The sequence below is a fragment of the Hevea brasiliensis genome, chromosome 18 (assembly GCF_030052815.1).
Source record: "Hevea brasiliensis isolate MT/VB/25A 57/8 chromosome 18, ASM3005281v1, whole genome shotgun sequence".
NCBI lineage: Eukaryota > Viridiplantae > Streptophyta > Magnoliopsida > Malpighiales > Euphorbiaceae > Hevea > Hevea brasiliensis.
The window spans coordinates 46,867,370-46,893,461 of NC_079510.1; the positions used below are offsets into that span (position 1 = coordinate 46,867,370).

The window sequence follows — 26,092 nt, forward strand, 5'->3', positions numbered from 1 at the left end:
CTATATTATAAGGAAAAAAAACACAATATTGTTGTTATCTTATGCATGTTAATTTTGTTATGTAACTTAATTGAATATATATGACTTTGAAGGTAAACTTAGTTAATTAGAGTATAGGATCTCTAATTTCGGTTCAATTCCAATTCATTTCAATTTTGATTAAATAAAATAATTGATTTTTAAAATTTATTTTAACCAAGTTTTGAGGTAGAGTTGAATTGATCGATTTTAGTCATATTTTTAGTTTGTTTAAAGATAATTTTAGTTAATTTGATCTTAATCGATTTTAAACCAATGTTAGTTTTAAATAGAATTATTTCGATTTTAAATTCCTTACTTAAGTCTATTACTCAAACTAAGAAACTCACTATTTTAAAAGATAAACTTATAATACCAATAAAGACTATTTGAGCTACATGAACAAAAGATCGACTTATATCCATTAATTGAATTATTACGATGTCAAATCTCTTAATTCATTTATTTTCTTTTATTAAGCTACTTGTTATCTTCTCATAAATTACTAATTTTAAATTAGTACTTACCGTTAAAGTTTTCATATGAAGATATTAGAATTGAATTCTGATTTTTTTTTTTAATCGTTTAGCGAATTATTAATTTTGGCATATATATATATATATATAATAAAGTGTGTTTGTATTTGTGGCAGTGGATGCTCTCAATGCCATGGCTCGTGGTCTGCGCATGGTAAATCAAGTTTTCTCGCGCGCAAGCTGCTTCAAGCCGCCAAACCAACGCTCTTCAGCTAAAATTAATTGCACATGCAATGAAACTGTGTGTCGTGTGACACAAATGTATTATTCTTTTAACCTTATTATTACAATTTAAGTAATATTAATAACTTAATTCAGTGATTAAAAACATATTATTTATTTATTAGAGTTAATTTGAATTCTATTTTTTCAATCCCTTATTAAATATAAATAATGAATTCTTAATAAATGTTTTATTTATTCTTATAAACAATGGTTTTGAGCTGCAGTGATTTTTCTGATCAGCATTTGAGGGGCGGAATCCCACCTGAAACAGCCAATCTTCAGTACTTAACAAAACTGTAAGGACTTTTTTAATCATTTTAATTATCGTTTCTTTGTATTTTTTCCCTTAAAAAAAAAACATAATTCTGAATATTACACACACTCACAGAGTTGCTTTGATGGAAAATTAAATAACAAGATTAGATTGTTAATTATATATAATAGTTAATCATGATACATAATTAATATATGTATTTTTTTGGACATTCATCTGCAGAGACCTAAGCAAAAATGAGCTTCATGGTAACATTCCCACTTCATTGAGAAATCTATCTCGGCTTTTATATTTGTAAGCATTTTCTTTTAATTAATTTCACTCATAATTAAATTTCATCATGTACATATGATCATAGAATTTCAATTTATATTGATAAAATTACTTTCAAAATTTTGTTTTATTAAATAATGTTATTATTGTCAATATGTTATAAAGATTTAGCTATAATTTTTGTTTGATTAAAAGTATTTTTAAAAAATATATTATCATGTTAAATATATATGATTCAATGGCATTAATTAGTATATAATTATGTTAATAATAATTAGTATTTGATACAGTTACATCAACGACAACAAACTGGAAGGACCAATACCAACTTTTCTTGGTGAAATGAAGTCTTTAAACGAACTGTAAGTCTAAACCATTCAATATCTTATGTGTTACTGCACATTTTTTTTTTTTCAGTTTCTTATCTCTGCTTTAATTTCCTTTTCATTTTTCGCCACTTTCCACAGAGATCTTGGAGGTAACTGGTTCACTGGCTCAATTCCGCCAGCATTGGGTTCCCTTCCATCTCTCCAACTTCTGTTAAGTCTCAAATTAACCTAAATTCGTTTTGTTTACCAGAAATTTAAAAAAAAAAGTAATATTTAATTTCCAGTGTTTTTAACAAGTTGTTTTCTAGGTTCCTGCACAACAACTTATTATCAGGAGGAATTCCACCACAACTTGGGAACCTTACAAGCCTTGTCCAACTGTATATTTTTTTTTTTTAACTTGCCAATATATCATAAATATAAATATATGTAGATAAGTTTGATTATATTGTAATAAAAATTGATTTTGTCTTACGTAGGGATTTGTCTGACAATCAGCTCTCAGGTGTTCTCCCCCAAGAGCTAGGACACCTTAAAAACCTTAAATACTTGTAAGTCCTTCTGAAGACGATCATGGACAAACTTTAGGGACAAAAAAACCAAAGAGAGAAGAGAGAAATGGGAATAGATCTCCAATATTGTTTTACCAATTTCATATCTTTACCTTTAAACATTATTTGATGATATTTAAGTCGTTTTAGAATTGAACTTAAACTTGAATTTCAATTAAAAAAATGTTAACCGTAGAGTCTTCGAATTAATCAACTGCATTGAACTTGAACTTGCTGAATATCATTTGATTATATAAATCTATATGTGCAGTTTAGACAATTGAAGTGACATTGTGATTGTGTTAACTCAAGAGTGGTTGCGAATTATTTTTAGGTGGTTGATTAACAATAATTTCATTGGTGAATTGCCACAAAGCTTAGCAGCTTTAAGGAAGATGGTCAACCTGTAAGTTTCAAATTTCATCTTTTTTTGCCAGAGAGATATTATTTCTCCAAATTCTAGTTACTTGAGATTGAACTTTCTTCTTGCAGATTCATTTTCGGAAACAGCTTCTCTGGCAGGATACCTGATTACATTGCTAAGTGGGAGAATCTCAAGTATCTGTAAGCAGCTATAATTCTAGCTTTCTAAACAACATAAAGATCTAACTGCTGGGCTAATTGCTTGGAAGTATTGGTGATTTGCAGGGGACTGATAGGAAACAGTTTTGAAGGGCCTTTCCCTGATGCACTCTCATCTTTAAACCTTTCTGAGCTGTAAAATTTTTACCTTCCTCCCATTGTTCTTGCATATAGCAAGTCATATCTCAGGCTATATGTCTCATTATTTTGGTTTGGTCCAGGCATGTTTCTGACTTAACAGGAAGCAGTGAAGGAGGAGGTTTCCTATTCCCAGATATATCAGGAATGACATCTTTGGAATGGATGTGAGTGTTCATACGTGCATTTCCATATCCATATCGTTGTTAACATACAATGCCTTCATCGCAAATATAATTTCTTGCTACAGGACGTTGAGGAATTGTTCACTGATCGGTCCAATCCCTAAATTTCTTAGTCAAATGAAATCCCTGTATTATATGTAAGATCAATTCGTACACTACTTAACCTTGTTTACCTCTACTTCTAGCGACACAAGTGCACACTACATATATACATACGCTCTTTGTATTTGTAAAAATTATTAGATGGGTTTATGTAGACTAACCGGTCTAGTTTCGATTCAGACTGAAATCGATCAAGTTTAATTTGGAATTGAAATTGGAGTTCTATGACCCAATTCGACCAAAATTATTCTCTCTTTTAAATTGGTCTGATTCAAATCTGTATTTAAAAAAAAAAAAAAAAAACCATATTGACTTAAATCAAATTGGAACCCAAACTCAATCAAAATTCGAGAAATTCAACAGTTTGATCTCAAACCTTCAATTTCAGAGATCAGAATCAATTGTTTCGACTCAAGTCGACTGCTAGCAAAATATAACTTTATGAGTATACTCTATGTATATAATATTATTAAAGAATTGTTTATACTAATATACGTGGCTATTAATGATTTTAATTTATATATTTTTAATTTTAATATAAAAATAATATAATATTTAAAAATTTTTTTATTAACTATTTTAAATTTTATTTTTATTACTTTTATCTCTCAAACTTTTTAGTAAAGATTTCATAATATAGAAATAATTAAAATCTATCGATATAAATATAAATATAAATATATGTAATTAATATATGTTAATATATTATAATATGTTAATATATTATAAGTTATCTAATAATAATAATAATAATAATGACTACTTATTATAATATTAATAAAATAATTATTAAAAAAATTTATAACTTATATATAATAAAAAATGCTACGTGATAATACTATAAAAGAGAATATCATATGTCAGACGATAATTGCCCTTACTAATGCACATAGTTATTAATAATTTTAATTTATATATATTTTTTTAATTTTGATATATAAAAATAATATAATATTTTAAATTTTTATTAATTATATTAAATTTTATTTTTATTACTTTTATTTCTCAAACTTTTTAATAAAGGTTTCAAAATAAAAATAAATACAATTCATCCATATATAATATAGATGTAAATATATATAATTAATATATATTAATATATTATAAGTTACTTTATAATAATAGTTTAATAAAATAATTATTAAATAATTTATAATTTATATATAATATATAATATTCCGTGATAATATAATATCACAGGTTAACCATGTGATAAAATATAACATAGTATTCTCTTTGCAATATTTTCATACTTTATATAGATATATTAACTTATATTTGGTGGTTCTATCGTCAAAAGACTTGTTTTTTTTTTTTTTTCAAATTGTGCGGAGTTTAATATGACTTCAATGATTTCATCCTATTGATCTTGATTCTTGTTTATGTTAACAGGGACTTGAGTTTCAACAATTTGAGTGGTGAAATTCCAGCCTTCATGGACTCTCGAAACCTACAATACTTGTAAGGAAGCTGCTCCTCATATATTCCTAATACTTCAATTTTGATTGATCGTTTGATGGAATAAATTAAAGAAAAAAAACTGCTGAAATAATACAACAAAATAGAAAACAAAGGACGGGTTTATTTTTAAGATGGCAAGTGAACCGACGTCGCTGCACTGTAGCTTAAATTGTTAGAAAAATAACGAAAACAAATGAACCCATTTGAGCTCGCTTTCACCCTGTGTATGGTGGAGGCGGGTGGTCAGTGCCATCCGTGGTGGCGGAAGATGTGATGTTTGAGATGAAACAAAAGTGGTGCGATTTGAGGGCTAATGGAATGGATAATGTATATAAGAGGTGATGTGACTGTGAGCGTGATATTGGAAGCGGTGGCGCAGGCGAAGTTCCAGTGGCTTCCAGTGGCTGATGATGATGGAATTTTTCAGTTTAGGCAAGGCTGCTATAAATTTCTTATCTAATTTTTAGAAGAGACCTCAAATTCGTCTTCATCGCTGTTAGATTGGTGAAAAAAAGTTATTTTTCCACCACAAATTCTTGGGAAGCCTGGTTAGACTAATGAGTTTATACATTATCTCTCTGTATGTGTGTTTGTGTTCAGGTACCTTAAAGCAAATAAGCTTAATGGATCAGTCCCCGGATGGCTTGCTGGTTCAAAAACCTCATATGCGTATGTCTTCGTATTATACTTTTTCTTCGGGGCTACTGGTTCTTAATGTGCACTGTTGTACGCCACTGCACTAGTGCTCCATTGATTTTATCAAACAGGTTATGAGAAAATAAGCTGCACTTCCTAATATGACTCATATACTCCTTGAATAATGTGAAAATTTTAAGTTTAGGCAGTTCACTTCTTAAATGACCAATAATAGATATTAAAGGATTATTATTCTCTTATTGTTGTTACCAAGGAGGCAAGGACCATATTTTATATCAAGATGACTAAAAATTGATTTCCTACTTTTTCCATTAAAGGCTAGAGGAAGCAAAGCATTTGATACCTTGAAACTTTCAGGGTTATTGTTTGAAATATTTCTTCTCAATTTTATGAATTTATTTCAGGGATATTTCAGAAAATAATTTTACAACTGTACCTGTACAACTGGGAGGCAAAGCCCTAAATGTGTAAGAGAAACATGTCAATGATACTAGCCATTGTGCTATCACCTCTATCATTAATTTAACTAAGATCTTCTATTAGTTACATAATGACTTGTTGTAGTTCGTTTGTTTGTCAGGAACTCTTTTGCATGCTGTGCTGAAACAGCAAATCTGTAAGCCTTTCAGTTTGCTTCCTCTACCTTTATCAATTGATTCATTCCTATAAAATGTTTAGTTATTTTGGTTGCCATTGTTTTTCTCTAGGAGCATGGCATGGCAGAGAAGTGACTACTATTGCCCCACTGATAAATCATTGAGTGAGTTCATTAGCTATCTGCTGGGAGTGTTTGTTTTGTCATCTTCACCCCCTATTATAGCTTCATGTGACATATTCACCCTTTTAAATCTAAAAGGCAAAGAAGAAGTGCTCTAATTCAGCAAGGGTTGCAACATATAAATGGTCATATTATTTTTGTATCAATATTTGAATTCTGTCTCAGTTTTGACACTTGAGGGGGAGAATCTAGCATCTTTTGTTTCATTGATATAAAGATTTAAAAAGGAAGTCTTCACAATACTTTAAGCTATTATGTGGAGGGGTTCTTCAGTAACCTGCATTATTTTCATGATTTTGTTTCCTTATTAAGATGAAGATCTGAGATTATATCTTAAATTTTTAACTAAAAGAAGTGCATTGCAGATGATCAATTGTATATTAACTGTGGCGGTGAGAGGGTGCTAATTAATGGAGTTCAGTATCAAGCTGATACACAACCTGATGGAGGATCAACCTTCTTTTTAAGTGATGATAAAAGTTGGGGTTACAGTAGTCAGGGGATTTTTATTGATGCAAACCATGACCAGTACACTGTGGAAAAATCATGTGGAATTCCCAGTGATGATGCACCGTTATATAAGACAGCTCGTGTTTCACCTATCTCCCTGAAGTATTATGGTTTTTGTATGAAAAATGACAAATACATAGTGAAACTTCACTTTGCAGAGATTATGTATTCAGAAAATAAAGATCCCAGCAGCAAGGGGAAGCGTTTGTTTGATGTGGCAATTCAGGTGAGCTTCATATTCATATATTTAATGTGCTACTAACATAGAATTGCATTAATGGAACCTCAAAATTTGATAGGGCAAGAAGGTACTTGAAAATTTCAATATTAGAGAAGCTGCTATGGGTGTGAATAAAAGTGTATCTTTGGACTTCATTGCTACTGTGAGGAACCATCAACTGGAGATCCACTTTTATTGGACTGGCAAGGGCTCAATTCGTAACCCAATGGAATATTATGGTCCTCTTATATCTGCTATTTCAGTTTTTCCTGGTACAATAGGTGTCTCGATATATTTCCTTGTGCTACCAACTATGGTTTGATTTTATTCTCTATTTTTCTCTCTGACATCATGCTAAATCTTTCTTTAGTTCCTAGGAAACCCAGCACAAAATTATCACCAATGAGTATTGCTGCGCTCGTAGGATCTGCATTCCTTCTCCCACTATTGCTTTTAGTTTTCATATGTAAACTAGGCATTCTTGGCGGAAAAGAATTGCATAACAAAGGTGAGAACATCCAATTATAGATGGAGTTGGTTTGGCTTGTCATGATATCTGTAAGCCTCAGTGATTGCTTTCCCACTAGTTATGACGTCATTTTAATGATGAATTTCTGTTTTATGGTTGATATTGTGACACAGAACTAAAAGGTCTTGAACTACAGCCAGGAGGTTCTTTCAACTTCCGGCAAATAAAAGCTGCCACCCGGAACTTCAATCCTGTGAACAAGATTGGTGAAGGAGGTTTTGGATCTGTATATAAGGTAATACAAACCTTTGTGGGATCTTAGGCGCTAGATATGCTAGTTTTGAAATAGTGATGCTTTTGCTGCTATCTATTACGGTATTTGCATATGATCACCTGCAAATTACTTGCATCAACATACGGACAAATTTGAGTGTGTATTGAATGATGGCTTCCATTTAAATGTCTTGCACTATTGAATTGCAGGGTGTGCTTCCAAATGGGACAGCAATAGCAGTGAAACAACTGTCATCAAAATCAAAGCAAGGCACTCGTGAGTTTGTAAATGAAGTGGGAACTATTTTTGCATTGCAACATCCAAATCTTGTAAAGCTATTGGGATGTTGCACAGAAGATAACCAACTCTTGCTGGTCTATGAGTACATGGAAAATAATTCCCTTGCACATGCGTTATTTGGTAATTAGAATGAGCCTTTCAATGCCAATCATAAAATAACTGTTACATATCCTTAAGTTGAATATAAATTATTAAAAGAAATGGTTATGTCATACGTGCAGGTTCAGAGAAGATAAGGTTGAAACTCAACTGGCCAATTAGGTTCAAAATCTGCCTTGGTATAGCCAAGGGTCTGGCTTTTCTTCATGAAGAATCTAAGCTGAAGGTTGTCCATAGAGATATCAAGCCCACAAATGTGCTGCTTGACAAAGATCTTAACGCAAAAATATCGGACTTCGGACTTGCTAAACTCTACGAAGCAGAGAAGACACATGTTATCACTAGAATTGCTGGAACAACGTAAAGGATCCTTTTTCCTTAAAATAAATGTTACTTGATAGGAAAATTATGCTTTGGTTATGAGTCAATTTCTTTTCCAGTTTTTAGAAAGTTTTTTCCCCTTGAGAATATGAATGCTGGGATTGTATGGATAATTTTTCTCAATAACATCTGCTATTTTTACAGAGGATACATGGCTCCAGAGTATGCCATGCGGGGCTATTTAACAAATAAAGCAGATGTTTATAGTTTTGGGGTGGTTGCACTAGAGATTGTGAGTGGGAAAAATGGCACCAGTTACAGGCCAAACGATGAGAGTGTCTATCTACTTGATTTGGTAAGTAATCTTTGCAAATTCTCTCTTATCAAAAAAAAAAAAAAAAAAAAAAATCTTTACAAATTCTGTAGCATCGGTATTGAGGAGCAACTGAAGATTATAGCATAACGAGTATGAAAAAACAGTGTTATACATAACTCGTCTTCTGCTTCTGAAATGCTTCTAGACCAACAGTTTCCTTGCGTTTATTTTGAATCAATTCAAAAGTTACATGTAGAACGTCAGTTTACTGATTAGATATTAGACACTTGATTTGACTGCCTCTGCATTGCCAAATTAATCAACTAAACTTTTCTTTTTAAATTCAGGCTTATGTTTTGCAAGAAAAGGGTGAACTATTATCACTAGTTGATCCAATGTTGGGCTATGACTACTCAGTGAAACAAGCGTTGATGATCTTAGACCTAGCAATGGTATGCACTAATCCATCCCCTACACTGAGGCCGACCATGTCTGAAGTGGTAAAGGTTCTCGAAGGCAAGAGCAAGATAAAGGCTCCCTCATTCCATGTTCCATACTCGACTGATGATTTTGCAATGGCTAAGGCTGTGGCTAGCCTCATTCCCCGCATTCGATCAGGCAGCAATTCTACAGGGAAGACATCAAATGCTGTCACTTATGATGTTGTGAGCAGAGATGAAGATGAGTACGGAATTTATGAAGATTGTTCTTCAGAGATGTTAGAGAAGACAGATAGCCTGGTTAAGTTATCATCTTAGTCTCCAAGGTTATCAGGCTCTTGGTGTTTGAACTACTGCACTTGCTAGCTTCGCATAGGACGTGTGAAATCGATGTTGTTGGCTTGGTTTAGTATGTTTTTCAATTTCCTGGATTTTCTTAATGTGTACCGACATAATTGTTGCAATAAATCAAACAAAAAATGCCGCTGTTGTTGAAGACTCGAGTAGAAGAAGTCGTCTGAACTCCAAATACTGTGTTGGTTGCCAAAGAGAAACGGGGGACAAGCTTGTCCGCCTGTTAAAATTACCTTATCCGAATCTGATTAATATTCTCAAAATTCGAATTTATTTCAAACGTGATTATTATTACTTAGTAAATATCTGAACATGATTAATTTTATAATTTTTAATTAATAATCAAAAAATAATTTTTATTAATAATTTATATTTTAAAATTTAATAATTTTATAAAATATTTTAATTTTATTTTATATGAAATAAAATATATAAAAATTTATAAATATTACTATAAAAATATATATTTTATATTTAATTAAATATTTATATTAATGAATTTGGATAGCAGATACTCAATATGTAAAACTCGAATCCAATCCGAATCTGTCACAGGTGCTAAATTTTAAATCTGAACCTATCCTAAACTCAATTAATACCACCCAAACCCATCCTATTAAAATTCAAACAGATCAAGCATCCACAAAAATCTGACTCGTTGCTATTTTTACCCACCACTAATTTCTTTTGGGACACGAGAGACAAGAACACCCCTCTTGTCCTATCCCGAGCGTGCACCAAACGCCGAACAAGAAGAATTTATCATGTCTGGTCCCTCTGGTCTGATTTTGATTTAAAAGTTTGGGTTAGTTGAGGTCAGACCAAGGAGTTCATTCCAATCTCGATTTTGATCAAATTCAATTTAATTTTTGGCTGACTCGATTTTATTTCAATTTCAAGTCAGATTGTGGCCATGATTACTTGGGAGTAGACCTGGCCATTGTTTGGTTCAAAACTAGACTGGTCTAATTCAGATTGAAACCAATCAAATTGACCAGTCTTGAATCAGATCAAAGCCATCCGATTCATTTTGGTTTGGTTTCAATCAAAAACTAGATTTTTTCTTTTTCAAAAATTAAAAAGTTTTGAATAAAATTCAGTCATTAGATTTAACTAAAACTAAATCGAATCAAAATCAGACTACAATATTTGAACAGATGAAACCTTGTGGTCCGGTGTGTATCCCCTTCAACCTTGAACAGACACCACTAATGTCGAGTCCAAACAGGCCTAGTAGCCATCCCTACTCAAGAGTATTATCTTAATAGTGTGCTATAGATGAAGAGGTTGAATTTCCACTATTGGGTTCGCTCCATTTCCTTCTATTTCTCACTAAATTCTGCACATTCAACCAGTTATTGAAGAAGGGGAAAATAGCTATGTTCTTTCGGGGGCTCAAAGCTGTATAGGCAGAGCCCAACCTGATCGAATTGGAACATTAGATTCTTGGGTCTACTTCAGAATTAAACCTCATTGAGGATATTGGGTTCTGAAATGGATCTTACCAGGGTGAGTATTCGGTTCAAATCGAACCGAACCTAATAAAATTAAGACGAATTGCATATTTTAGAAATCGAACCGAACCAAAATGGATGAAAAATTGAATCGAACTGAATCCCTCTATTTCGGTTCAGCTCGGTTCAAATAGATCAGTTTTGATTTTTTATTATTTTTTAATTTAGACTTGATTTTCAAGTTATTTGGTATGATTTTGACCTTAGTTTGTACCTAATAACCATTAATCAATAAAATTAAGCAATTTATATATATATAATTACATATAATTTATAAATTCTCTATAAAAATAAATCAATTCAAAAATCAATAAAACTATTCAATTCGGTTCGGTTTAATTGATTTTTTCTCTTTAAAATCAAATCGAACCGAAATAAATGAAATTTTTATAATATAAAACCGAACTGAATTAACTTAAAAATCGAATTAAATTACTAAATTAAAGCAATTCGATTTAATTTATTCAATTCAAAATGAATAATGCTCACCTTTATCTCACCTAAGTAGACAGGAGGTCAAAAATTCACTAAACTTGAAGCAAAATGATAAAATATTTTCCACATACAAGATATGAATAGTAGACTCTGGATGGGAAATAGGGAAATGATGATGCAGCACTATAAAATGTGTGTAAGTGGAAGACTCTGCTGCCCCTTATGTTTCTTGTTATTATTTATCCCTATCACAAACTTGAAATAAATGGGTGAGATAAGAGTTCCTGAAGTGTGAAATGAGTTTATTCAGACTTAACTAATCATCACTAAATACAACATTAATTATCTAATTTTGGAAATATTTTTATTAATAATATCTAAAATAATATTTTTCTAAAAATTATATTAGAACAACAATCTCAAACAGACATATGTAGTTGATGAAGTATTGGCCAATCTTTATTCCTCCTTGGAATCATTAGCCAAGTTTTGGTGTTACCCATTAAGATTTGTTTTCTATATGTGAATGAAGTGATATTACTATTAAGATTAGATATTATCTATGGATGATACATAATTTCATATATCAATTCATTACAGTTTGATAATAGGATCTTTTAATTATAAAGAAAACAATAATAATAGTTAATTAGAGATATAATGGGTTGGAGGTGGCGTCGGTTTCAGATGTCCACTAATGGGTAATATGGCTCGCGCATTTGAATCACTTAGCCATTCACCAATCCTTGTTTTTGCTTATAAAAAAAAAAGTTAGAGAAAAGGGTTTTGTTAAAAATTGTATAATAGATTATCTAAAGGCATATAACTCATTCCACATACTTAAATTTTTAAAGTATAATTAATCATTTTAGTAACACTCAATATAAAAACATGCTCAAATAAATAAAATAGCAAACAGAAGAAATTTGAAGTGGCAATCGATCATTTGGTTTTTTTTTTTGTTTTTTTGGAAAAATTCAATTGAAATTAAAGAAATACAAGATCCTTAATTCAAAAATTACATGCCATTGATAATTGTTACGGAATTTATCTTCGACCCGTATTTTTTGCGAGGATCATGGAGATGAGCGACTCGCGAGAAGAAAGGAATTTATGCCTTGAGAACATCTATATATCTATATTTGTTGCTCTAAAAAAAAGTTTATTTAAAGGTAACAAGTGATATTTTATTAAAATTTTAATTTATTAAATTTATTTATTATTATTATTATTATTATCACTTTTTAATATAATTTTTTAATTTTTAATATTTAACATTTTTATTATTTATATTAATTTTAATATATATATATATTAAATAAAATTTATGAGTCTTATTATTACTATTAATTAATATGTGATTTTTAGGAGAATAATTTTCTTATTTTCATTTTAATGGCTTATTTATCGTTAACTATATATATATATATATATATATATATATATATATATATATATATATATATATATATATATACAAATTATAATTGCAAAAAAGATACATTTTACCATTAATAATAATTAATTTTAATATGTATATATTAAATTAAATCAATTTAATTTTTTTTATTATAATCGAATTTTATTCACCCCCAATTAATATAATGGAAATAGACTGTTTTAATGAGCATGAGAGCAAATTGCAGTAATCTGATTTGTTGCTAGACCCATATAATACACTAAGACCCAATCACATTACCAATTTATTCATATTTAAAGATTTTGTCCCATTGAAGGTACATATTTTATTAAATTCCTGTCAAATTTTTTCACCTTTATAAGGATGAAAGATTAGAAATCCTGAGAACTAACAGTAGAGATCTTAGGAGATAGGTTGAAAAAGTTGTAGTGATGGGGATGCTATTTATCTTTCTTTCTTTCTTGCTGCTTTGGATTCATAATTCTGTGTTCTCATTTGGTCAAGCACCAACTAGTTTTTTGCTCCAGAGTGATGGTAATAATCAGTTTCTGCACTCTTTCCCAGCCCCAAAATTCCAACCACAAAAAGAGAAATTCTCTTATTTGAAGAAAAAGAGATTTTCTAATTTTGCTATCTTTGGTATTGAGTTTCAGAGTCTGAAACTGTTTTTTTGAATAAAAGTACTATTTTTGATGCTGTTGAGAAAAACAATTTAGAAAAAATTGTTTTGTTATTTTAGTGTTCTTATAACTAAAACTGATCAAATTTAATTTTTAATTATTTTTTAACACTCTCTAATTAGTATATTTAAAAAAATAATTTTCTATATATTTATATATATATATAAAAGGTGTATAATAAAGTGTGTTTGTATTTGTGGCAGTGGATGGCTCGTGGTCTACGCATGGCAAATCAAGGTTTCTCACGCACAAGCTGCTTCAATCCACTAAGCCAACGCTCAAATGAAGTTAAATGCAGATGCTATCAAACTGTGTGTCGTGTGACAGAAATATATTATCTTTTTAACCTTATTATTACAATTTAAGTTACATTAATTAAAGCTACATATTTTTAGAATTGGGGAGGGGTTTTTTCTTTTTTTTTCTTTTTATGATTAATTGGGTAAATTGAATTGAGTCTTCATAATTCAAAATTACTCTAATATTAGTTAAATTGCCTTAATTTGAAGAGAGGATTTTAACAAATTAATATGCTGTAAAAAAAAAAAAAATTCTTTGACTCTCTCCTCTTGAAGAAAATCAATATCAGATTTAAAGAAAAAACTAAGAACAAATCTTACTATGAGATATAAAATTTAATATATTTTAATAAAATTATGGTGATTTTATATAAAAAAAAAATGTGTATTCTTTATGCAAAGTGTGTATGTATATTATTAGCCATTTTTTTTTTAAAAAAAGAAGGGACTAGTCTTATTCTGATGAACAATGGCTTTGAGCTGCAGTGATTTTTCTGGTCAGCGTTTGAGGGGCGGAATCCCACCTGAAACAGCCAATCTTCAGTACTTAACAACACTGTAAGGACTTTTTTTTATCATTTTAATTATCTTTTCTTTGTATTTTTTCCCTTAAAAAAAAACATAATTCTGAATATTACGCACACTCACAGATTTGCTTTGATGGAAAATTAAATAACAAGATTAGATTGTTAATTATATATAATAGTTAATCATGATACATAATTAATATATGTATTTTTTTGGAAATTCATCTGCAGAGACCTAAGCAAAAATGAGCTTCATGGTAACATTCCCACTTCATTGAGAAACCTATCTCGGCTTTTATATTTGTAAGCATTTCTTTCAGTTAATTTCACTCATAATTAAATTTCATCATATATATATATGATCATACAATTTCAATTTATATTGATAAAGTCACTTTTAAAATTTTGTTTTATTAAATAATGTTATTATTGTCAATATGTTATAAAGATTTAGCTATAATTTTTGTTTGATTAAAAGTATTTTAAAAAATATATTATCATGTTAAATATATATGATTCAATGGCATTAATTAGTATATAATTATGTTAATAATAATTAGTATTTGATACAGTTACATCAACGACAACAAACTGGAAGGACCAATACCAACTTTTCTTGGTGAAATGAAGTCTTTAAGCGAATTGTAAGTCTAAAACCATTCAATATCTTATGTCATCAACTATTCTAATTTCCTACTTAATTGTGTACATTTTTTTTTTCCAATTAGAAGAATTTATGCACAGTTTTTTTTTTTTTTTCCACCTTCCGCAGAGATCTTTCAGGCAACTGGTTCAATGGCTCAATTCCAACAGCATTGGATTCCCTTCCATCTCTCCAACTTCTGTTAAGTCTCAGATTAACCAAAATTCGTCTTGTTTACAAGAAATAAAAAGAGTAATATTTAATTTCCAGTGTTTTTAACAAGTTTCTTTTCTAGGTTCCTGAACAACAACTTGCTATCAGGAGGAATTCCACCACAACTTGGGAACCTTACAAGCCTGGTCCAACTGTATATATATTTTTTTATATCTATGTATAAGTATATACAGATAAGCTTGATTATATTGTAATAAAAGTTGATTTATTTTTCTGCAGGGATTTGTCTGACAATCAGCTCTCAGGTGTTCTCCCCTACGAGCTAGGACACCTTATAAACCTTGAATACTTGTAAGTCTTCTCCAAGATGATCGTGGACCAACTTTAGGGAAGACGTATGGAAAAAAAAAAAAAAAAAAAAAAAAAACTCCAACGTTTAATATTGCATTTCTTTCATCACAAGCTTTATTTAGTAATAACCCGGAGTGGTTGTGAATAATTTTTAGGTGGTTGATTAACAACAATTTCATTGGTGAATTGCCTCAAAGCTTAGCAGCTTTAAGGAAGATGGTCAACCTGTAAGTTGCAGATTTCTTTTTTTTTTTTTTTTTGCCACAGAGATATTATTTCTCCAAATTCTAATTACTTGAGATTGAACTTTCTTCTTGCAGATTCATTTTCGGAAACAACTTCTCCGGCAGGATACCTGATTACATTGCTAAGTGGGAGAATCTCAAGTATCTGTAAGCAGCTATAATTCTAGCTTTCTAAACAACATAAAGATCTAACTGCTGTGCTAATTGCTTGGGAGTATTGGTGATTTGCAGGGGACTGATAGGAAACAGTTTTGAAGGGCCTTTCCCTGAGGCACTCTCATCTTTAAACCTTTCTGTGCTGTAAAATTTTTACCTGCCTCCCATTCTTCCTGCATAGCAAGCCATATCTCAGGCTATATGTCTCATTATTTTGGTTTGGTCCAGGCATGTTTCTGACTTAACAGGAAGCAGTGAAGGAAGAGGATTCCCATTCCCAGATATATCAGGAATGACATATTTGGAATGGATGTGAGTGTTCTGACATGCATTCCCATATCCTTATCGTTGTCAACATACAATGCCTTCATCCCAAGTATAATTTCTTGCCACAGGACGTTGAGGAATTGTTCACTGATCGGTCCAATCCCTAAATTTCTTAGTCAAATGAAATCCCTATATTATATGTAAGATCAATTCCCACAGTACTTAACCTTGTTTACCTCTGCTTCTATCAACAAAAGTGCACACTACATATTTGTAAAAATTATTTGACCAAATTTTTGTTTCTCTCTTTTTAAACTGGTCTGATTCAGAACTGCATTTTCTTAAAAAAAATAATAACCTTCAGTTTGATCTCCAACCCTCAATTTCAGAAATAAAAAATAAAACTTTTAATTTTAGTCTTCTGCTGGTCAAACATAAATTTATGAATATGCTCTACGCTTATAACATTATCTTGCATAATTTTCTATTTTTTGTTTTAAATTTCCATCCCTTTGAATTTAGTTCTTGTTTATGTTAATAGGGACTTGAGTTTCAACAATTTGAGTGGTGAAATCCCAACCTTGATAGACTGTCGAAGCCTACAATACTTGTAAGGAAGCTGTTCCTCATGTACTCCAATTTTGATTGATTGTTTGATGGAATAAAACAAAGAAAAAAGGTAAATTATAATTTAGTATTTATAATTTTAAAATTAAATAATTTAATATCTAATATTTTAATAAACCTACAAGTTACTCTTTGCCATTAGAATTTTTGTTAGTTATTTTTAATTTTAATAAAAATTATCAAAATACTCTATTTTAAATATGAAAATAATTTAGTCATTAAAATTTTTTTTATAGATAATTTAGTATCTAGGATTTTATTTTACTAATGATTTAGTTCTTATATTTTTAAAATATGTGTGTCATTAAATTAAAAAATTTTAAATGTCGATTATAATTATTAAAATTATATATTAATTATTTTAAGGATATTAAAATTTTAGATTAAATATAAAATCATCCACATATTTTACAATTTAATGTTTAAATATTACAATTATTTATAAATAAGTATTTATAATTTTATAAAATTTTATTTTTGTTATATTTTCATATATTATATTATGTTATAAATTTACATATAAAAAATGAAAAATGAAAAATAAAAATAAATTTGGACACAAATTGTTAATAAAAAAGAATCAGAACTAAATTATTTTTTAACTAAAAATAAAGTTAAAAATATTTTGATTATTTTTTTAATTTAATAAAGAATTAATAATAATTTTAATGGCAACTATTAAATGTTAAAAATTAAATTATTAAGTATTAAAATTTTAGGAATTAAGTTGTATGTTTCACTAAATTTTTTAAAATAAATTGTTTATAAAGTAAAAATTATAGTCTAAAATATTTTTAAATTAAAATTAGAGTTAATGATATTTTAATTATTTTTATTAAAATTAAAAATAATTTAATTGAAATTATGATTAAAAGATTAACTTATAAATTTATTAAAAAATGAAAAATTATATTATTTAATTTAAAATTTATAAAATTTAAATTATAAATTTAAATAAATTTTAGAGATTAAATTATAGCGTAGAAGATTAAGGGCCTGTTTGAATTAACTATTGAATATAACTGATAGCGGTTAGCTGATAGCTGATGATAGCTGTTTTATATTAAGTGTTTGGTAAAATTATATTTAGCTGTTGCTGTTGACACGTGAAATGACTAATAAGGGTATATATCATATAATTTATTTTATTATTTAAATAAATATAAAATTATAAATTTATTACATTATATTATTTATTTTATTATTAAATTAAATATATAATTATTAAATTAATATATTATATTATTTAAATAAATATATAATTATTAATCTTTTATATTATATCATTTATTTTATTATTGAAATAAAAAAATAATTATTTTTTTAAGATAATTAAATAATTTTAAAAATATAGATAAAATAATAAAATAATTATTATTGTTAATAGAAAAATTTATAATTAATTTTAAATTTTTAGATATAAATAAATATTTTATATTTTATGTTATTAATAAAAAAATATTTTAACAAATTAAAATATATTAATTAAAATATTAAAATTATAAATAAAAAAATAAAAATATTAATAATATTAATTTTCAAGTTAAATAAAAAAGGATAATATGATCAAAATAAAAAATAAAACCAGATCAGCTATCGGTGATGAAACATTTCTAAAGATAGAAATGATACAAACTGCAATTGATGGGTATTATATCGATTCTTGCATCACCGTCATTTCTATTTTTTAAGCTTATCAAACACCATAATTTATCTATTTAAGTGTCTATTAACTATCAACTGAACCTAACAAGCAAACCAAACACCCCTTGAATAATAAGCGGTTCCATACAACAAATTAGAAAACAAGGGACGGATTTCATTTTTAAGTTGCTAAGTTCAACGACGTTGCTTCATTGTAGCTTAAATTGTTACATAAATAAGGAAAACAAATGAACCCAATCCAGCTCGCTATCACCCTGTGTATGGTGGAGGCGGGTGGTCGGTGCCGTCCGTGGTGGCGGAAAATGTGGTGTTTGAGATGAGACAACAGTGGTGCGATTTGAAGGCTAATGGAATGGATAATGTAGATAAGAGGTGATGTGACTGTGAGCGTGATACTGGAAGTGGTGGCGCAGGCGAAGTGCCAGTGGCTGATGATGCTGGAATTTTTCTGTTTACGCAAGGCAGCTATAATTTCTTATCTAATTTTTAGAAGAGACCTCAAATTTGTCTTCATTACGTTGGTGGAAACCCCCACCCCCTCCCCCCCCCCACTTAACAAATACTCGGGAAGCCTGGTTCGACTGATGAGTTTTTACATTATCTTTGTGTGTTTGTGTTCAGGTACCTTAAAGGAAATAAGCTTAATGGATCAATCCCCACATGGCTCGCTGGTTCAAAAACCTTACATGCGTATGTCTTCGTATTCATACTTTTCTCGTAGCTACTGTTTCTTAATGTGGAGTGTTGTACACCACTACACTAGTACTCCATTGATTTTACAATTTCTTAATGTTTTCAGAAGGGTTTTGAGAAAATAATATGCCTTGCTATTATGGAATGGTTACAAGAGCTACATTTCCTAATATGACCCATTACGCCTTGAATAATGTGAAAATTTTTGGGAAGACACTTCTTAAATCATCAATAATGAATACCAAGGAGGCAAGGACCATAATTTCAGACAAAGATGACTAAGAATTGATTTCCAACTTCGTTTTTTTAATGAAACTTTCATACCTTCAAAATTTTCAGGGTTACTGTTTGAAATATTTCTTGCCAATTTTATGATTATATTTCAGGGACATCTCAGAAAATAATTTTACAAGCGTATCCATACAACCAGAAGGCATAGCCCCAAATGTGTAAGAGACACATGTCAATGACGCTACCCTTTGTGCTATATCTTCACCTCTATCACTAATTTAACTTTATTCTTGTATTAGTTACATAATGACGTGTTGTAGTTCATATGTTTGTCAGGAACTCTTTTGCATGCTGTGCTGAAACAGCAAATCTGTAAGTTTTTCCTCTAACTCTACCAATTGATTTCATTCCTATAAAATGTTTAATTATTTTCGGTGCCATTGTTTTTCTCTAGGAGCACGGCATGGCAGAGAGTTGACTACTATTGCCCCACTGAAAATTCATTGAGTGAGTTCATTATTTATCTGCTGGATTGTTTGTTTTGTCAGGTTCACTCCTTGTTCTAGCTTCATGTGACATTCACCCCTTCAAATCTAAAAAAGAAAAAAGCAGTGCTCTAATTCAGAAAGGACTACAACTTATAAATGATCATATTAATTTTGTATCAATATTTTTATATATTCTTTCTCAGTTTTGACACTGGAGAACCTAGCATCTTTTGTTTCATTGATATTGAAAGAGGAAATCTTCTCAATACTTTAAGCCATGATGTTGAGGGGTTCTTTAGTAACCTGCTTTATTTTCATGATTTTGTTTCATTATTAAGATGAAGATCTGTGATCGTAAGATTCCCAATAAATTAAAAGGAAAATTTTACCGTACAGCCATACGACCGGCTATGCTATATGGTAGTGAGTGTTGGGCACTGAAAGAGTCGTATGCATCTAAGATAAGAGTTGCAGAGATGAGAATGTTAAGGTGGATGAGTGGCCATACTAGACTAGATAAAGTCCGTAATGAAAGTATTAGAGAAAAGGTAGGAGTGGTGCCAATTGAAGATAAGTTGAGAGAAGGGAGATTGAGGTGGTTTGGTCATGTGAAGCGTAGACATACGGAGGCTCCAGTTAGACAAGTAGAGCACATTAGGCTAGAGGATAGAAAGAAAAAAAGGGGTAGACCTAAATTGACTTGGAGGAGAGTAGTACAGCATGACTTAGAAGCATTACACATTTCTGAGGATTTAACCCAAAATCGTTCAGAGTGGAAAAAACGAATCCATATAGCTGACCCCAAATTTTTGGGATAAAGGCTTAGTTGAGTTGAGTTGAGTTGTATTAAGATGAAGATCTGTCATCTGAGATTATATCTTAAGTTTTTAACTAAAAGAAGTGCATGCAGATGATCACTTGTATATAAACTGTGGCGGTGAGGGGGTGCTAATTAATGGAGTTCATTATCAAGCTGATACACAACCTGATGGAGGATCAACGTTCTTTTTAAGTGATGATACAAGTTGGGGTTACAGTAGTGAAGGGATTTTTATGGACACAGGCCATGAACAGTACATTCTGAAAAAATCATGTGGAATTCCCAGTGATTATGCACCTCTATATAAGACAGCTCGTGTTTCACCTATCTCCCTGAAGTATTATGGTTTTTGTATGAAAAATGACAAATACATAGTGAAACTTCACTTTGCAGAGATTATGTATGGAGAAAATAAAGATCCTAGTAGCAAGGGGAAGCGTTTGTTTGATGTGGCAATTCAGGTGAGCATCATATTCATATGTTTAATGTGCTAGTAACATAGAACTGCATTAATGGAACCTGAAAATTTGATAGGGCAAGAAGGTATTTGAAAGTTTCAATATTAGAGAATCTGCTATGGGTGTGAATAAAAATGTAACTTTGGACTTCATTGCTACTGTGAGGAACCATCGACTGGAGATCCACTTGTATTGGACTGGCAAGGGCTCAATTCGTACTCCAACGGAATATTGTGGTCCTCTTATATCTGCTATTTCTGTTTTTCCTGGTACGATAGGTGCCTCGATATATTTGATATTTCTTTATGCTACCAACTATGGTTTGATTTTGTTCTCTCTTTCTGTCTGACATCATGCTAAATCTCTTGTTTAGTTCCTAGAAAACCCAGGACAAAATTATCCCCAATGATTATTGCTGCTCTCATAGGATCTGCATTGCTTCTCCCACTATTAATTTTAGTTTTCATGCGTAAACAAGGCTTTCTTGGTGGAAAAGATTTGCATAGCAAAGGTGAGAACATCCAATTATAGATGGAGTTGGTTTTGCTTGTCATGATATCTGTAGGCCTCAGTGATTTCCTTCCTATTAGTTATGAGTTATGACATCATTTTAATGATGAATTTGTGTTTGATGGTTGATATTATGACACAGAACTAAAAGGTCTTGAACTACAACCAGGAGTTTCTTTGAACTTCCGGCAAATAAAAGCTGCCACCCAGAACTTCAATCCTGTGAACAAGATTGGTGAAGGAGGTTTTGGATCTGTATATAAGGTCTTTGTTATTACATATATGCCTTTACTACTATTTGCCTTTGTGCGATCTTAGGTGCTAGGTATGCTTGTTTTGAAATTACTAATGCTTTTACTACTATCTATTATATTGTTTACATATAATCACCTCCAAATTACTTGCACCAATAGATGGACAAATTGATCATGCATTTGATGATGGCTTCCTTTTAAATGTTGTGTACTATCGAATTGCAGGGTGTACTTCCAAATGGGACGGCAATAGCAGTCAAACAACTGTCATCAAAATCAAAGCAAGGCACTCGTGAGTTTGTAAATGAAGTGGGAACTATTTTTGCATTGCAACATCCAAATCTTGTTAAGCTATTGGGTTGTTGCGCAGAAGATAACCAACTCTTGCTCGTCTATGAGTACATGGAAAATAATTCCCTTGCACGTGTTATTTGGTAAGTATAATAAGGCTTTGAATGCCACGCAGAAAATAAATAACTCTTATATCCTTAAGTTGAATATAAAAGATTCAAAGAATCGGTTGTCATATGTGCAGGTTCAGAGGAGCTAAGGTTGAAACTCAACTGGCCAATTAGGTTCAAAATCTGCCTTGGTATAGCTAAGGGACTGGCTTTTCTCCATGAAGAATCTAAGCTGAAGGTTGTCCATAGAGATATCAAACCCACAAATGTGCTGCTTGACAAGGATCTCAATGCAAAAATATCAGACTTTGGACTTGCTAAACTCTATGAAGCAGAGAAGACACATGTTATCACTAGAATTGCTGGAACGACGTAAAAGATCCTTGTTCCTTATTTAAATTAAATGTTACTTGATAGGAAAATTATGCATTGGTTGTGAGGCTCTTTCTTTTCCAATTTTAGAAAGTTTTTCCCCCTTGAGAATATGAATTCTGGGATTGTATGGATAATTTTTCTCAATTGCATCTGCTATTTCTGCAGAGGATACATGGCTCCAGAGTATGCCATGTGGGGCTATTTAACAAATAAAACAGATGTTTACAGCTTCGGAGTGGTTGCACTTGAGGTTATGAGTGGGAGGAATAGCACCAGTTACAGGCCAAACGATGAGAGTGTCTATCTACTTGATTTGGTAAGTAATCTTTGCAAATTCTGTAGCATCTGGCATTGAGGAACAACTGAAGATTATAGCATAAACGTGGATGTAAAAGCATACTGTTATGTATAACTTGTTTTCTGCGTCTGAATTGCTTCTAGTCTGACTGTTTCCTTTCATTTATTTTGAATCAATTCAAAAGATACATGTAGAATGTCAGTTTATTGATTAGATGTTAGACTCTTGATTTGACTGCCTCTGCATTGCCAAAGCAATAACTAAACACTTTTTTATTTTTATTTTTAATTCAGGCTTATGTTTTGCAAGAAAAGGGTGAACTATTGTCGCTAGTTGATCCAGTCTTGGGGTATGATTACTCAGTGAAACAAGCAATGATCATCTTAGACCTGGCAATGCTGTGCACTAATCCATCCCCTACACTGAGGCCAACCATGTCTGAAGTGGTAAAAGTTCTTGAAGGCCAAAGCAAGATAATTAACGCTCCTTCATTCCGAGTTCGATGCTTCGACTGATGATTTTGCAATGGCTAAGGCTGTATCTAGCCTCACTCCCCGCATTGGATCCGGCAACAATTCTACATGAAAGACATCAAATGCTGTCACTTATGATGTTGTGAGCAGAGATGGAGATGAGTACGGAATTTATGAAGATTGTTCTTCAGGGATGTTAGAGAAGACAGATAGACTGGTTAAGTTATCGTCTTAGTCTCCAAGGTTGTCAGGCTCGTGGTGTTTGAACTACTGCACTTGCCAGCTTCATTGTGAGATCGCTGTTGTTGGCTTGCTTTAATATGTATTTCCATTTCCTGGATTTTCTTAATGTGTATTCACATGGTTGCTGAAATAAAAACCAAACAAAAAATGCAGCTGTTGTTGAAGAATCGAGTAGAAGTGAAGTCCTCTAAACTAGGGGCGGCCACGGTCTGGTTTTAAATCGGAGCCGAACCGGAACCGGTTCGGTCAAAATCGGACCAAAACCTGTCAAAACTGAAACTGGTTTTGAACCGGACCAAAACTGTCCTTATGCGGTTTGGATCAGGCTTATATTTTTTAAGAATCGTGAACCGGCAGTTCCGAACCGGATTGAATCGACGATTTCGAAGCGGCGATTTAAATATAAAAAAATTCAATCACTCCTAATTCATTTATATATATCATTAATTCTCTACACAATTATTCTCTGCATTTTCTTTAATTCTTAATATTTTTTCAATTTTTTACAAATTCTCTAAATAATTATTTTCTACACTCATTTTTATTTCCAATACTCTCTCAATTTTCTTACTTTATTATTTTATATACTTACTGAAATTTTTAATACTAACTCAATTACTTTGTTATTACTTTAAATCCTCAATAAAATTTTCAATACCCTTTATTTTAATTTTTTTTTTCTCTTTTATAATTTTAATTATCAATTATTATATAATTTTTAAAAAAAGGCAAGTAATAGAACTAGAAATTTTTATTCCTCTAAATCCTAAAGGGATATATACGAAAAATTAAGTTCATACACTTTTTGTTAATTTTTTTAAAAAAAATTAATTTCATCTCTAACTTTTTAATCATGGTCAAGTTTTTATTTATTAAATTTTTCTTAAAGATAAATTATTTTCTTTATTTTTTTTCTTATTTTATTTTCATTGAAAGATTTCTAAGAAAAATTAAAATATTTTTACAAATGTAACTTAAATTTTGAATTAATAAAATTTTTCTCTAATTTTTTTTTGTCTAAACTACCCTTAAACCATCCCTAAATCGCTTTCAAATCGTCCTCCAAACTGTTTTGAACCGTTCTTTTTCGAATTGTCCTTCAAACCATTTTAAACCGAAGCTCAAACCGGAACCGGCGATTCAGGAACCGTCTTCCAAACCGTCCCCTGACGGTTTGGTTCAGGTTCATGATTTCATTGAACCTAAACCGGCGGTTCAGAAACCGTAACCGACAGTTCCTGAACCGTGGCCACCCTTACTCTAAACTCCAAATCCTGTGTTGGTTGCCAAATTGAGTAGCAGGACATTGATTAGAAATATGACCTTATAGCCTCAATTACATAAAGACATACATAGTTATTTTAATTCTTAATCACACTTACGGCTCTCTTCATCATTCAATTGGTTAATCACACCAATCCCATTTTAAGCAATGTAAAAAGCTCTCTTGAAACCGTCACTAAATGCGTATATAGATATATGCATGGCTCAGATATAAGAATGCTAAACGATTGCAATTTGCAAAGAGTTCAAACGTAAAAGGAGAGAGATATGGGGGAACACAAATGTTTAGAAAGGTTGGCTTATATCGTCTTGTTGCTGCTTATTTTGGCTTTGGTTCCTGAGCTAATATGTGCCTACACAACTCAAGTTTCATATCTTCACCAGGATAATGGTAATATTTCCAACACTTCCTCATTGAAAAGCATGCATATTTCTTTTTATTAATCTTGTTTCTTCGTATATTTACCTTTTTACATAAATATTGCGTTTCATCAGTGGGAACCCTCAACATCATTGCTCATGGTCTGTGCTTGAACTTGGACAATGATGGAAGTGATGAATTCTCTAGTAAGGGCTGCAATTAGAGAAAATCTTGGGGTGTAACTGTACTTTCCAAAGCCATACACTTTGCAGAGTAACTGAAATGTACAATTCATTGTTGTGAAAACCGAATTAGACCAGTTGATTCAATCGGTTTAATCGGAATGGGATCAGTGATCAATTCAGTTTTTATATGAAATCCTTGTTGCTGCAAATCGGAGTTGAACTGGTGGATCCGGCTAAATAATCGACTAACAAGTCAGCCTGGCTTTATCTAAACCAATTTTCCAACTGAGTTGCTTTAATTAAAAAAGACAATTGTGATATGAGGTGCTGGGACCAAGACTTTTAATTTGTGCCAGCAAGCCAATATCTTATTGAGCAATTCTTTTATATATATATATATATATATATATATATATATATATACAATTAACCATTCAAAATTATTTATTTTATTAATTTAGATTAGATTATATTAATTTGAAAAAAATTAAAAATTCTTGACTTCAGCCGCTTTCATTTTGAATATGAATAATTAATGATATTAATAGTTTATTATATTGATATGTTAACTTAATTATTAAATTGTCTTTTGATGATAATATT

General features: G+C 30.7%; 4 protein-coding genes across 4 annotated transcripts; all 4 read left to right on the top strand.

Annotated features, from left to right (window-relative positions):
• The first annotated feature begins 986 nt into the window (after positions 1-986).
• Positions 987-4,678, top strand: LOC131175898 (probable leucine-rich repeat receptor-like protein kinase At1g35710). Its single transcript, XM_058140587.1, has 10 exons — positions 987-1,075; positions 1,617-1,688; positions 1,794-1,865; positions 1,964-2,035; positions 2,135-2,206; positions 2,541-2,612; positions 2,699-2,770; positions 2,855-2,923; positions 3,010-3,093; positions 4,606-4,678. The coding sequence occupies exons 1-10, from the start codon at positions 987-989 to the stop codon at positions 4,676-4,678; spliced, it is 747 nt and encodes a 248-aa protein (XP_057996570.1).
• A 169-nt stretch (positions 4,679-4,847) lies between these two features.
• LOC110661135 (probable LRR receptor-like serine/threonine-protein kinase At1g53430) lies at positions 4,848-9,554 on the top strand. The gene is made up of 13 exons (XM_058140792.1): positions 4,848-5,106; positions 5,275-5,343; positions 5,736-5,798; positions 5,912-5,947; positions 6,039-6,091; positions 6,475-6,845; positions 6,919-7,111; positions 7,210-7,347; positions 7,482-7,603; positions 7,792-8,002; positions 8,104-8,341; positions 8,507-8,657; positions 8,966-9,554. Exons 1-13 carry the CDS (start codon positions 4,988-4,990, stop codon positions 9,374-9,376), a joined length of 2,175 nt encoding a protein of 724 aa, XP_057996775.1. The 5' UTR covers positions 4,848-4,987; the 3' UTR covers positions 9,377-9,554.
• A 4,675-nt stretch (positions 9,555-14,229) lies between these two features.
• On the top strand, positions 14,230-15,686 carry LOC131168995 (LRR receptor-like serine/threonine-protein kinase ER2). The gene is made up of 6 exons (XM_058140588.1): positions 14,230-14,318; positions 14,860-14,931; positions 15,060-15,131; positions 15,226-15,297; positions 15,384-15,455; positions 15,611-15,686. The coding sequence occupies exons 1-6, from the start codon at positions 14,230-14,232 to the stop codon at positions 15,684-15,686; spliced, it is 453 nt and encodes a 150-aa protein (XP_057996571.1).
• Positions 15,687-18,934: 3,248 nt separating this feature from the next.
• Positions 18,935-23,853, top strand: LOC110661134 (probable LRR receptor-like serine/threonine-protein kinase At1g53430). Its single transcript, XM_058140809.1, is given in 11 exon segments — positions 18,935-19,105; positions 19,495-19,557; positions 19,676-19,711; positions 20,738-21,108; positions 21,182-21,374; positions 21,479-21,616; positions 21,758-21,879; positions 22,095-22,317; positions 22,405-22,642; positions 22,811-22,961; positions 23,237-23,853. Coding segments are annotated over 8 exon segments (1,515 nt in total). The 5' UTR covers positions 18,935-19,105; positions 19,495-19,557; positions 19,676-19,711; positions 20,738-20,880; the 3' UTR covers positions 23,459-23,853.
• Positions 23,854-26,092: the final 2,239 nt, after the last annotated feature.

What these genes read in the sequence shown, in the direction of transcription:
- LOC131175898 (XM_058140587.1), top strand. Translation starts at nt 987, where the DNA reads ATGGTTTTGAGCTGCAGTGATTTTTCTGATCAGCATTTGAGGGGCGGA. An exon ending in ATGAAGTCTTTAAACGAACT is followed by an intron (nt 1,689 to 1,793) that starts GTAAGTCTAAAC and finishes CACTTTCCACAG; the next exon opens with AGATCTTGGAGGTAACTGGT. An exon ending in CTTAAAAACCTTAAATACTT is followed by an intron (nt 2,207 to 2,540) that starts GTAAGTCCTTCT and finishes AATTATTTTTAG; the next exon opens with GTGGTTGATTAACAATAATT.
- LOC110661135 (XM_058140792.1), top strand. Translation starts at nt 4,988, where the DNA reads ATGGAATGGATAATGTATATAAGAGGTGATGTGACTGTGAGCGTGATA. An exon ending in TGTTTGATGTGGCAATTCAG is followed by an intron (nt 6,846 to 6,918) that starts GTGAGCTTCATA and finishes AAAATTTGATAG; the next exon opens with GGCAAGAAGGTACTTGAAAA. An exon ending in ACTAGAATTGCTGGAACAAC is followed by an intron (nt 8,342 to 8,506) that starts GTAAAGGATCCT and finishes CTATTTTTACAG; the next exon opens with AGGATACATGGCTCCAGAGT.
- LOC131168995 (XM_058140588.1), top strand. Translation starts at nt 14,230, where the DNA reads ATGGCTTTGAGCTGCAGTGATTTTTCTGGTCAGCGTTTGAGGGGCGGA. An exon ending in CTTCCATCTCTCCAACTTCT is followed by an intron (nt 15,132 to 15,225) that starts GTTAAGTCTCAG and finishes TTTCTTTTCTAG; the next exon opens with GTTCCTGAACAACAACTTGC. An exon ending in CTTATAAACCTTGAATACTT is followed by an intron (nt 15,456 to 15,610) that starts GTAAGTCTTCTC and finishes AATAATTTTTAG; the next exon opens with GTGGTTGATTAACAACAATT.